Source organism: Callospermophilus lateralis, chromosome 3 (genome assembly GCF_048772815.1).
Source record: "Callospermophilus lateralis isolate mCalLat2 chromosome 3, mCalLat2.hap1, whole genome shotgun sequence".
NCBI lineage: Eukaryota > Metazoa > Chordata > Mammalia > Rodentia > Sciuridae > Callospermophilus > Callospermophilus lateralis.
The window spans coordinates 23,523,904-23,536,944 of NC_135307.1; the positions used below are offsets into that span (position 1 = coordinate 23,523,904).

Here is a 13,041-nt window from a genome sequence, read left to right on the forward strand (position 1 = left end):
CAATAGGTAAAAGAACATAGAGACAGAAAGTAGATTAGTGGTTGCCAGGGACAAAGCAGGGAATGGGGAATACTTATTTAATCAGTACAGGGTCTCCTTTTGAGATGATGAAAATATCAAACATTTTTCAATAGTTTCTTTTTGAAACTAGATGGAGGTGAAGGTTATACAATATTGTGAATGTACAAAATCCCACTCTGTGATTACAATTAAAAGTGACCAGACCAGGGGTCTGTATAATTATTATGTGCCAATAAAAAATTTTTTAAAGTGATCAACTTTGTGTCATGTGAATTTTACAATTGAGAAAGAAGGAAGGGAGAGAAAAAGAAAGAGGGAGAAGAGGAGATGCCATATTTAGGAAGATAGCTATGACATAATATAGAAAGACTAGGATTTAGAGTCAGGAGATTTGAGTTTGAATTCTGATTCTTTCACTTTTTAGTGATAAATAACATAAGAGAAAGGAAGCTGATATTTTTGGGTTTCAGTTCCCCTTATAAATTAGAGTCAGACATGTACCTTCTAGAGCCACTTTGAGGATTTAATGAGACATTATACATGAAAACACATGGTATGGCTCTAGAGTTGACACAATATAATTAACTGAACAAAAGAAAACAACATAATAGTGATAGGTTTTTTTAAAAAATATTTTTTTAGTTATAGATGGACACAATGTCTTTATTTATTTATTTTTATGTGGTGCTGAGGATAGAACCCAGTGCCTCTACCACTGAGCCCCAGCCCCAGCCCCAGCCTTAGTGATAGGTTTTTAAATGCAGTACAAAAAAGAAATGTAATTCAAGTCATAACTAAAATTGTTAAAATGTAACAAAAGCAACTTGGATCAATCATTTATAATAGATAAATATCATGACAACTTTCATATTATACCTTTGGAATGATTGTGTCTTAAAAGGAGCTCTGTAACAAACTGGATTTGCATTGTCCTCTCACACAGGAAAGAAATAAGGACAACATCATTCTTACAAAAACAGGGGCCCTACATTTTAGTGTGGGAGCCAGATATGTAGGAAACTTGGGCAAATGAGAAATCGTGTAAAGGCTGAACTACTTTGAACACCTCTGTACCTCACTGTAGATCCTCTCAGCCCGACCTATCTCCTAGCCTAGCCACCACACGGTGGTGTGAGTTCCAACTGGGTTCACAAGCCACAACTTGATAGCACTGTACCTCAGCCAAGCACCATATGCCTCTCACCTGTCACATTGGGGCTTTTCTGTTAGTACTCAGGAATTATTTTTTTCAACCATGCACAAGGAACCTGAAAAGTTGATAGAATTGACATCCTGACCTATAGGGACAGGAACTGGGGGATATGGTTTTCCTTTCCTCCCTCCTAGAACCAGAATCTTGAGATACTTATCTGAATTCTCAGGTGGTCTTATGGGATCCAGCAACCATTTGTTTCTAGTAGCGACAAACTCTCCCTCCTGCCCTGCTTCATATGTCCATCCCACAGTTCTGCTCCCTAGAATCAAATTTCCCATGGAGGATTTCTGAGCAGGCTCTCCTTTCAGAAGAATCCAAGCTAAGATATTACTAACTCTTGTCTTTTCCTCAGACTCCACAGTCTTAGGAAATGCTGATGGATTTATCTTCAAAATGAATCCAGGATTCAAACATTTCTCATCACCTCTCCTGCTAGTAAGCTGGTTCAGGCCCTCATGGCTCTTACTTGATTAACAAACATAGTAGCCAAGGGGATCCTTAGTAAGTCAGATCTTTGCGTATCTGGAGGAGGGACTCAAAATCCTCAAGAGCTTTTTATTCAGGAAAGTGTGTGTGTGTTGTAATATATACACTATTATGTATATATTAGATCATTATATATAGTGATATATGTATGTATCCATAGATAGATAGATAGATAGATAGATAGATAGAGAGATAGATAGATAGATGGACCTGTCCCTTTATAACTACTCTGACCTTATTTCCTACTACTTTTTCTACTCTAGCCACATTTCTTTCCTTCTTGCTTCTTAATACACTATGCCTATTTCTTCCATGTCTCTTTTGCCTTAGTACTTTTGTATTTATGCACAATTTTCTTCCACCAGATATCAGTTATTTGTTTATTTATTTATTTATTTTGCCATCTGTTGATCTTTGTGTTCTACTTTTTTTTTTTAAAAAAAATGCTGGCTATTTTCCCCTACTATAATATAAAGTCAATGAAGTAATTTAGCATGTCTCCAATGCCTAGAAAAGTACTAATGTATGAAATATTTATTGAAAAAATTAAGTAGAAAGGAAGAAAAACTACAATGAAATACTATCAATCTAGAGGTAGAATTTCTGGTTATGTTGAATCTTTGGACCATGTCCATGAACCCAGAAATAATTGAAAAGGACCTTAAGGTGGAAATACTGCAGTCATCAAGCCTGCTGAAGATCTTGTCACAGGACAGGCCCTAGGTCTACCTGTCCTCAGATCCTACATGAGTCTTTCCCCAAAGTTAGACTTCTAACTTCTCAGCTCCCAAAAAGATTAAAATAACAAAATATGATGTGATAGCACCTGAAAAGAGGCAATTTCATTTCCCTCTCTGGAGTTGAGTAATTATAACACTTGGGCAAGGATAAAATCAAGCCAATGTCTGCAAAATAAAAGCCAAACCCTCAATGTATAATGAAAACAGAGAGATCATGTTTCCTGAGAGAAAAACTTGGACACAAGGGAGCTCTTTCCAGGTGCATAAATGATGTGGCAAGTTTATTTTAAGATGATGATGAAATATTTGAATTTCTGGCATTTTCTGAATGGCAAAATGTTTTCAATAGAACTATGCCAGAAAAATCCAGGGCATATATGGATGTCACCACATGTAAGGGAACAATATACCGGATGTCTAAAAAATTACAAGTGCTTGCTTTGTAACTTTAAAAACAAGAATATTTTGCATTGAATGTTGTCCTAAATGTTCTTACTAATTCATTCAGAACTGAAGTGAAATAAGTAGAATCTGACATCTAAATGGGACACTTTAAAATCTAATCTATAATTTTGAACAAATTGGGACCATTTTGCCCATTCTTAAAATTTTTTCCACTATTTTTTAATAGCAGTCATGAAAGGCAAAGAGTAATTAAGTATATTGATTAGTTTTATTAAAAAATAGAAACTCTGTGAAGGGACTTAATGTCAGATATGACACATCAGACATTGTAAAGTATGTTTTTAAAGTATTGACTTGAAGAATGACCACATTTAGTGAACTTTTGTGTATAAAGAATCCTCAAAGTACAGGCTATGTGTGAGGCACAAATAAAATAATCATCATAATAATATATTTAGAGGGGCTGGGGATGTGGCTCAAGCGGTAGCGTGCTCGCCTGGCATGCGTGCGGCCCAGGTTTGATACTCAGCACCACATACAAACAAAGATATTGTGCCTGCCGAAAAACTAAAAAATAAATATTAAAAAATTCTCTCTCTCTCTCTCTCTCTCTCTCTCTCTCTCTCTCCACTCTCTCTTAAAAAATAATATATTTAGAAGGAAAGCCATCATATTCAAAGGCAAGGCAGTTTTTGTTTGTTTTTTTAAAGTATTTTGTGTTCTTTATAATAAAATAGATTGAGCCATAGTGAATACCAAACACATGCTTATGGTTACATAAAAATGCCAAATTATTCCAAAGCAGAATTTCTTTAATTCTAAGGAGGCCCAAGATTCTTTTGGAAATCTAGGAAGTGTAAGTCCAGGTTTTCAATAATCACAGATTCCCAGAAGCACAACCATGGATTTCTAGAAACCTCTGAACCTTTAGCTAATAAACTTTAATCTGAAGGCTAACTAACTTAACTGTACAACTAGAAAACATTATAATAATCAAAGATATTAATTCAAGGTAACAATGTCTCAGATCTGGACAGAACAAAATAACTCTTTTGGTTAAGTGTGCCAGTATGTTCTGATGGGATTAATTAATGAACAATATATTTTGAGCATTGTTAATTAGTTTTCTATGCTTGCCGCTTTATCAGAGGTCATCTAAGAAAATAGACTCAGACTCCAACTTCGCCAGGGTTTGTTCACACAGATGAAAATATCCAGGCATTGTGGATCCAGGTCTCTGAGATAATGACTAAATGGGCATAGCTTCAGTGGAGTTGGTCTGATCCTTGAGGTTGGACTCTTATGTGCATATAATACTGCACCCCAAATTACTTCAAAAGCCCTACAATGCCTGCTCTTCTGGACATTGAAGTCAAGTTTCTGGGATATTCAAATGAGTTATTACATTACCATGAAAGTACAAGGAAATACTCCAAGAAGACATGTATAAGCTATCTAATACCTATGTGATAAATAAGAATTAAAATGACCATAATGTTTTGGAAATTAAATTTAAACAATAAAACTAGAAATTCTGAAGGAATTTTTTTTGCTTACTTCAGGAGATCCCTGATACATTGAAAATTTCTTTCCTATTACTTAGTTAGGACTATTACATTTGAAAAGTTTAGAAGTCCTGGTGAAGTTAATATTTTGTGGAGGTGACTGTTCAAAATAGTGTCTATCACATGGCTTTAGCAGTGTCAACATAGGACCAGACAAGTGGGGAGAGATGTGTAATCCCATCAGCTTTTATTTCAGTATCTGAAGAACTGGTGGCCCAGATAACCAGGAAAAATATGAAATACAGGCAGAACATAGCACTAAAACACAAAGGCTTTGAAAAAGAATCATAAAAGGCCAGCAAAGACCCAATAAAATGACATTAAAGAGCCTCCAGAACCATTCATTCATTCCTGTGTACATTCACTCCTCTGTTAAACAAATATTTATTGACTGCCTATCATACCAAGCTCTTTCTGGGCACTTGGGATGCAGCTGAATGAAAAAAATGCACACCAAAACAAAATAAAAAGCTTGTTTTTTGCTTAAAAGGAAAAAACATAAGTAAGAAAGCATAAAAATAAACAAATTGTGATGTATATTAGAAAGTGATGATATTCCTGATCTATAAATATGTCGTTTTTGTGGATTCTCCTTTAAACAGATGGTAATATCTTCCCTGTTTCCTCATTATAATGGGTCAGATAGTGTCCCCCACCCCCATCCCGCCATATTCACATCTAGCTGGAACCGCAGAATGTGACTGCATTCGGAAATAGTGTTTTGTAGATGTAATTAATTAAGTTGAGGCCATACTAGATTGGAGTGGGCTCTAAAGCTAGTGATTGGAGTAATACAGCACAAGCCACGGAGCAGCAAATATTGCTGGCCGCCCTGGGAAGCTAGGAAGAGTCATGGAGGATTCTTCCCTTGAGCTTTCAGTGGAAGCTTGGCCCTACTGACACTGTGATTCTTGACTTTCAGCTTCCAGAACTACAGCAGAGTCAAATTTCTACTGTTTAAGGGCACCTGGTTTGTGGTGCTGTGTTATGACAGCCTTAGGAAACTAATATATACTCAGCAACGAGTCAATTAAAATAGTTAACATGTGTTCAACTTGTGGCAGTATGAAAGTTATAATTTTACCTTGCTCTGAAAACTATCATTTAACAGGAGTAATTCATCTACATCTCCTAGCAATCTGATAAGGCAGGTAATATTATTATTCTTATGTTATGAACGAAGATTCCAAGGCCCAGAGAATTTAGATAATTTAGCATACCAAGGACAGAAAGCAAGGCATTCGACCCAAATGGTCTCACTCCAGAGAAGATACTTTCTCCTCTCCTGTCCCTACAAATAGTATTGGGGTATCTAAAAATGTGGGATTCTTGGCACTTGTAAGGTCTAATTTAGTAGATTCTCTAGAATTTCCTAAGTATTGGGAAACTTTTGTCAAACATTCAAGTACAAAACAAACTTTTTATTCATTTAAATTATTTAATTCAATAATATATTAAATAACTCATGAAAGTATTATTAAATAATACCCCTTAAAGTCATGGTTGTAATTAATTAGACTTACAAATACAACAATATACAATGGTCCCTCTTTATCCACATTTTTACTTTCTATGGTTACAGGTACCTGGAATCAACTGTGGTTCAAAGACATTACTATTTATCTTGATTCTTTTGAGACAGAGGCCATATCCACATACCTTTTATCACAGTGCATTGTTACTATTGTTCCGTTTTATTATTATTTATTGTTGCTAATCTCTTAATTTACCTTATTCATAAATTAACTTTATATCAAGAATGTATGCATAGGGAAAACATATAACAGTATACATAGACTGTCAGGCATCCCCTAGGAGTTTTGGTATACTACTATATATGGAAAACTCAAGAAAAACCCAGGTTTTGCATTCATTACTTTAATTAAATATTAGTTTATAAAGACATTTACCCACCCCCTCCCTGTGCTGTGTTGTAAAGGAAATAGTAACCAATTTTATTGCTCATTGGTTCTTGAAACCCCTCTTTTCCACTCTATGCCCTTGCCCCTGCAATTCTTCATACTCAACTCCTACCAGTTCTTCAGGCTTAAAGCCTTCCCTGAACTTCGGTTTACGTAAGTTAGTCCCCCACCCCTGCCAAGAACACTCAGCACACTTGCACAACCGTAATTACATGTTTATGTGGCTATCTGACTAATCGTTAGCTTCTGCACTATACTAGAAGATCCTAGAGGAGAATGTTGGTAGTGTCCTTCATCCAATCCAGCACTCAACACAGTGTCTTGGATACACCCAAAGCAGAATGAAGGAAGTGATAAGTGATGTTGAGGGCATATGGCCCCTCTTTGGTGGGAATTCCACATTGCATGCCTCTCCCAGACCTCCTCCCTCTAGCAGCTAGGACAAGGCAGGTACCTTTGCCAACCAATAAGATCCTCCATATAGGATAACACTCTCTGACTCAAATAGGCAGGGACAGGCTTGGTGTGGTAGTGTATACCTCCTAGAGAGGTGAAGACAGGGTAAGGCAAGTTCAAAGCCAGTCTCAGCAAATTAACAAGACCCTGTCTCAAAATACAATAAAAGAGCTGAGGGTGTAACTCAGTAGTAGAGAGCCTCTGGATTTAATCCCCAGTACTGAAAACAAACAAAGAGAGTCAGGGACAGTTGAGAAAATATTGGTGGCAATATAGAGCCAACAGTTATAGGACCTCAGATGTTCAGTGGCTGTGGTTAAAAAACTGTCCTAACCAGATCATTAGCTGTGGCTCTAACTCCTTGCAGGCTATGGACCCTGGCCTATTTTGAAAGCCTGGTTCTAAAAGAATGGGAAAGAAGAGTTTCAGGAGCTATAAGAAATTCTGAAAAGGACCTGAAAGCTGAAGGAGTTGATTTATTCATTTGGGATAAAGATGTCAACAGACAATAAAATCATATAACATGTAAATTATACCATTCTTTTAAATATTTCTTTCCTTCTTAACTGGGCAGAATGGGTTATCTGTTACTTACTATAGAAAATCTTAACTGAAATATATGCTATATATACATTAAAATGTAATATATAAATAATATGTATATATTTGGTACTGGCGATTAAACCCAGGGGTGCTTAACCACTGAGCCACATCCCTATCTCTTTTTACTATCTTATTTAAAAACAGTGTCTCCTTAAGTTGTTTTAGGGCCTTGTCAAGTTGCTGAGGCTGGATCTGAACTTGCAATCCTCTTGCCTCAGACTCCCAAGCTGCTGGGATTATAGGTGTGTACCACTGTGCCTGGGGTTACACATATTTTTTAAAATTTTATTTTTATATAGAGTTATGCATCACTTAATGGTGGTGATATATCATAGAATATGCTTATAAAAACCTGGATGGTGGTTTGTATAGCCCATTCCACAGCTAGGCTATACTACATATACATTATTGTATATGTGGTTTGTCATGAACTGATATGTCATTACATGGTGCAAGATCGATTCTATCTTTCTATTTTATTGGGCTGTGTTGTCTGGGCATAGAGAACCTCTTTTTTAGGTTAGAAACCGATTGTTATTCATGTTATGACCACTGACTGTTACTAAAACCATTTTGAAAAATGGGAAACAGGGATGATTTGAAGATATATGAAATTAGCTTACATAGCGTGAAATAATATTGAATCACAAGTGAAAAAGTGATTCCTTTTCCTGCTGTCTTTCAGTCCTTCTGATACTATCAAGGACACAGAGTAGGGTTGGATCTGTTTAATGCTTCTCAATACTTCCTATTCTTTCTCTTTGCAAAGAGAAGGGAGCCTTGTATTCACAGCATTCACAGACAATAACCTATGCCTAGAATTTCATTACATTTTTGTTTTTGTTATACTCAGTTTTCTGTTTACCTTTCACTTAAATAAGTCATGATAATTTTGCATTTATAGCAGCAATGTATGCTTTCCTAAATAAATTTCTTTCAGTTAAAAAAGTTGTCTACTTAAAATATACTGAGGAAATAGTAGCACAGATGGTACAAAGGGCAAAAATCCCAAAGATGATGAATGATTATCTAGTTTAGAAAACACTGGGATAATGTGCAGATGCAGCATGCAAATGACTAAAAATAACCTGAAAAATCACAATACAGAAGCCACTCCTTCAGAAACATTTCTGAAGAGAAACACATGTGTGGTGGAAAAACCATTTACTGCATTGAATCCTAAGACCCTGAACAATGGTGGGGGTTGGAGGAAGGAGAGATGGCAATTACTGCCACGATGAAACTGCAAGTGGGTAGGTTAAAGGGACAAGGCAAGGCAAGTTGGCACTTTCTGGAGGAACAATCCACACAAATCCAGAATGACTATCAATGTCTCATTCAGAGGAGGATGGTCCTTTTATACATAGAGGTACAAAAAAAAAAAAAGTCAACTTTCTGAATATGAGAGATTGATGGATCAGTCTTGCCAAGCTTCATTTTCATGTCATTATAATCTATAATTATATTCCAAAATTATTTTTTTTTCAGTACTGGGACTCAAATTCAGAGCCTCTATTACTGACCTACATTATACCCCAGCCCCCAAATTTAAATTTATAATTTTATTCTTTTGCTTCATTTAAATTACCTTAAATCACTAATTCCCAATTGGGGAGAGTCAATTTTTTTCAGACTTTCTGCATATTAGAGATTGTTGAATGTTCCACTGGGGAGTGGGGGTACTACTCTCCCTCTCCTCACCCCGCCCCCACCCTGGCACCCCAGCACCCCGGCCCTATTAAAGTCACTGTCGCATGACACTGGAGGATACAGGTGAGCAAAAGACTCAGAACTACCTCTTCAGTAAGAGACACAAACAGTGTAACTGTCTCCCAGACATCATGGGCCATGGGTATGGGTAGCACAGAAAGCTGAGGCCTGTGTAGTACCTTTCAACACCATGAAATATGGGTGGAAGTTAAGGCTTAGGAAAAATTGTTCTCAGCACCATGGTAATTTGTAAAATGGCTAAGCAGTGATTCTATAGCATCTGGATAAAGGATACAGAAATAAGGCAAGTAACTGCAAGAACACAAGTCCTTCCATTTAAATCAGTGCAGGATCTTCAAAAACTTCAAAAAGAGGTACATCTGAACAATAACATAGCTCTGGTCAGAAAACATCCCTCAGCAATGGATCTTTTAATTTAAGTAGTTTCAGAAAAGGGATTGCTACCTTGAACAAGTTATTTATTAATGGCAAAGATATGGTTTGGTGCCTCAGGGAATGCCTTCTAGAACTTAAAAGGTGAGTTTTCTTTCCCTCCCTTCCTTCCTCCCTCTCTTCAACCCTCTCTCTCATTTCCTCTCCCTTCTTTCCTTTCCCCCAACCTCCTAATTTCTGAGTTCTTGCATACTTCTCTGGCCAACATCCCTCAATGTTATGTGTGTTTTATTGGACATCACTGGTTTTCAAACTTTTTTCTCTAAAACCTCATGACCATCCTGGGGGAAAGCTGGCAGGGTAAGACCCACGTACATCTGATGGCAGCCTTTGTAGTTCAATATGATATTTCAAATCCCGTCTCCACAAGCTGAGTGACACGTGTGTGTGTGTGTGTGTGTGTGTGTGTGTGTGTGTGCCCCTCAATGACCCCATTTTATAAACGAGGATAATAAAATCACCTACTTACTTGGATTTTGTGAGGACTCAATGGGTAAATTGATGCAAAGTGCTGAGAACAGGGCCCCACATAAATAAGCACAGCACAACCATTAGCTTTACGTATTCGACTTCTCCCATAGTCTTTCCTTTGACGGAAGAGTTCTACTGCCCCCAAAAGATTAAAAAAAATCACTTTGCTGCTGTCACAGATGGTTATAGTTGTTGTTTAAATGAGAACACCATAGCATCTAACCCACATTTTTCATCAGTTTTCTCTTTCCCGTCTCAGAAAGTTTTCATTGTTCAGAACACAGTACCTTGTCCCCGTTATTCTCAAGGTCACATGCTCCTTGCTGTCTTTATCCAATCACGCTTTGTGATTCAGTGGTTTCCCTCAGAGTATACTCAATAGCATCATGACATCAGAAAGCACCTAATTGAACCTTTTCTTTTACTCTGAACAAAAGTTGAAATCTTCCAAATAAAGGATCTCACCCTGTTTCTTGAGGAAAGAATGAAGAGAGGAAGGTTTCCCAACTCCTATCCCATGGCTTGTTCTCTGACAGTCCTTCTCTCAACAGGTGGTGTAGTTTCGCTCAACATGATTCTAAGTTCCTTTGCATTCTAAGAGCCACATCTCTCTCCAAGGACTCTTGAAATTCTGCCACTGATAACTTTGTGCTCTGGTCTTCCCACCACCAGTGGACAACCTATGGCCACCATATTAATTTATTCACTCATTCATGTGAGCTTTATTTGAGCTTCTAAACAGTTTCAGTTCCTCTGCTGGGTTTGAGGAATTCAGAGTGACAGGGTCACTGTGTTAGAGGAGTTCATTTCTACACTGGTAGGTATGCAAATAAAGATGAGCCACAGGAGCCAAGCACAGTGGCACACACCTGTAATCCCTGCAACTCTGGAGGCTGAGGCAGGATGATTGCAAGTTCAAAGCCAGCCTCAGCAACTCTTAGTGAGGCCCCCAGCAACTCAGTGAGATCCTATCTCAAAATAAAAAAAATAAAAAAAGCTGGGGTGTGGCTCAGTGGTCAAGTGCCCCTGGGTTTATTCCCCCAAAGAAAAAGTCATAGGAAAACACACAATATATAAGGGCTAGGGTCATATTCATGCACAGAATATAGAGAAGGAGGGTCGTTCACCCAGCCTAGGCATCATGGTCAGGAGAAGCTTCTTAAAGGAACTGACTCCAAAACTAGATAGACACAAGCCAGACAAAGAAAGGGGGAAGGCACTTCAGGTGGAGGATAGAATGTGGGAGGGGGAGCAAGGGCACTGGTGTAAGCAGAGAACTTTGGGGGGATATGTTAGAAGTTGTGCTCAGTAGGAGTGGGAAGTCAGATAAATTAGAAGCAGAGAGGTTTGACATACTGGGCCAGATCTTACAATGTGAACAGAATAATTTTATTCTAGAAGCTGTACAGAACCAATGTAGCAGTTTCATCAAGAAGATGAGAATTTATTCTGTAATGGCATCATGGAGAATGAAGAAGTGCTTAGAGGTTATTGCACTAATTATATCCAGGTGATATAAGAAACTAGGATCTCTTCAAGCACAGAAATATGTACCTAGGCTACGACATTCACGATCAATGTTGAGTGTTCCTATGAGCTGAATTCTTGAGAACTGTACAACTGTTTTTCAGCCATCTACTTTTTTTTTTTTTTTAAGTAGTCTGTATTTTCTTACTTTAACTATATAACCAGTCCAGGTTGTTTGATCATTCTTTCTTTCTGTTCTTTTTTTTAAAAATCAATTAAAAAGCCCTTTTACCTTAGTGTTGACTACAGTTATCCTTTCAATAATCATTAATTTAAATTTCTGTTAAGAAACATTGTGTGTGTGTACCTGAGTGTGTGTGCATGTGTGTGTATGAGTGATTTTAGTTGCCACCAAATTTCTAACTTAAACTTCAGATTAAAAAAAAAAAACATGGTTCATGAAATTTCACTGTTTTATACTTCTACCATGTCTATCAAAAAGAGGAGTTCTAGATGCACTCCTTGTTGGGCAGTTCACCATTAAGGAATTATATATATTGGGTGAAGGATACATTTTTAAATGGGTTCCTGATTAATTTTTTGACAACTATTTGATAAATCAGCAGAACTAAGACAATTTCTTATCTAGAAAAACTAAAAAGAGAATTATTTTTTTTGCAATTTTTGTAACCCAGGATAAAATTTACAAAGTTTGTTCTTGAATTGCTTTTAATCTTGGTAATATTGGAAGTGAAACCAAGATTCAGTCAGGGATAGGAGTAGGTGAAGTGCATAAAGGTAGCATTTTAGAAAGAACACCTCAATGAGTCATTTCGTACCAGAGTTTTGTTACCTTTTCTTTTGTTAAAACACGAGGGTGTCAGGAATGATAACTTTCCAAGTGTGACTTGATGACATTTTTACTTAGGGACAGATACATGCGAGAGAGCGCGCGCGCGCGCGCGCACACACACACACACACACACACACACACACACAAAATATACCAATCTACTTTGGCCAGTTTTCAAGCTGTTTCGTGCACTTCCAAGTGTCCACCTTTCCAGGCGTCTTTGGCCTCTGCATCCTACCCTTTCCTCTCCCGGGTACTCACAGAGTCTGCGTACTGGGCGGTAGGCTGGGGATGCGGTGAATATCCTTGCAGGTGACTTTGAAGTCGTCCTCCTGGTGACACTCGCAGGGTGGAGATGGACACCCCCTGCCCCCCAGACTCCTGGGCAGGGAGAGCAGCAATACCAGCTGCAGCAGGGACTCCAGCCTCATTTTTCCACCGGTCCCCAAGGCTATGTCTTCATCCTGAGCTATCGTCTTATTCTTAGTCCTTTGCGCCTCGGATTCCCCTAGGCAGAGGGAGATCAGGGAGCCGAGGGGTGGGAGGAGGGAGGACTCCAAGAGGCTGTGACCTCACCACCGCAGGGGAGGCTGGAGAGGGAGGAGAGGCTCTCAAGTGCTCAGCTTCCCTAGGCAACTCTCTACCCAAACAAGCCTACTTGTTTCACTTTTTT

At 38.0% G+C, this 13,041-nt stretch overlaps 1 protein-coding gene across 1 annotated transcript in view; it reads right to left on the reverse strand.

Annotated features, from left to right (window-relative positions):
- The window catches only part of Tshr (thyroid stimulating hormone receptor), a 136,192-nt gene extending 123,393 nt beyond the window's left edge, over positions 1-12,799 (reverse strand). Inside the window, exon 1 of the mRNA XM_076848047.2 lies at positions 12,630-12,799. Coding sequence (XP_076704162.1) covers positions 12,630-12,799 — 170 coding nt within the window. The remainder of the gene's footprint in view (positions 1-12,629) is intronic.
- Between the last annotated feature and the right edge of the window lie 242 nt (positions 12,800-13,041).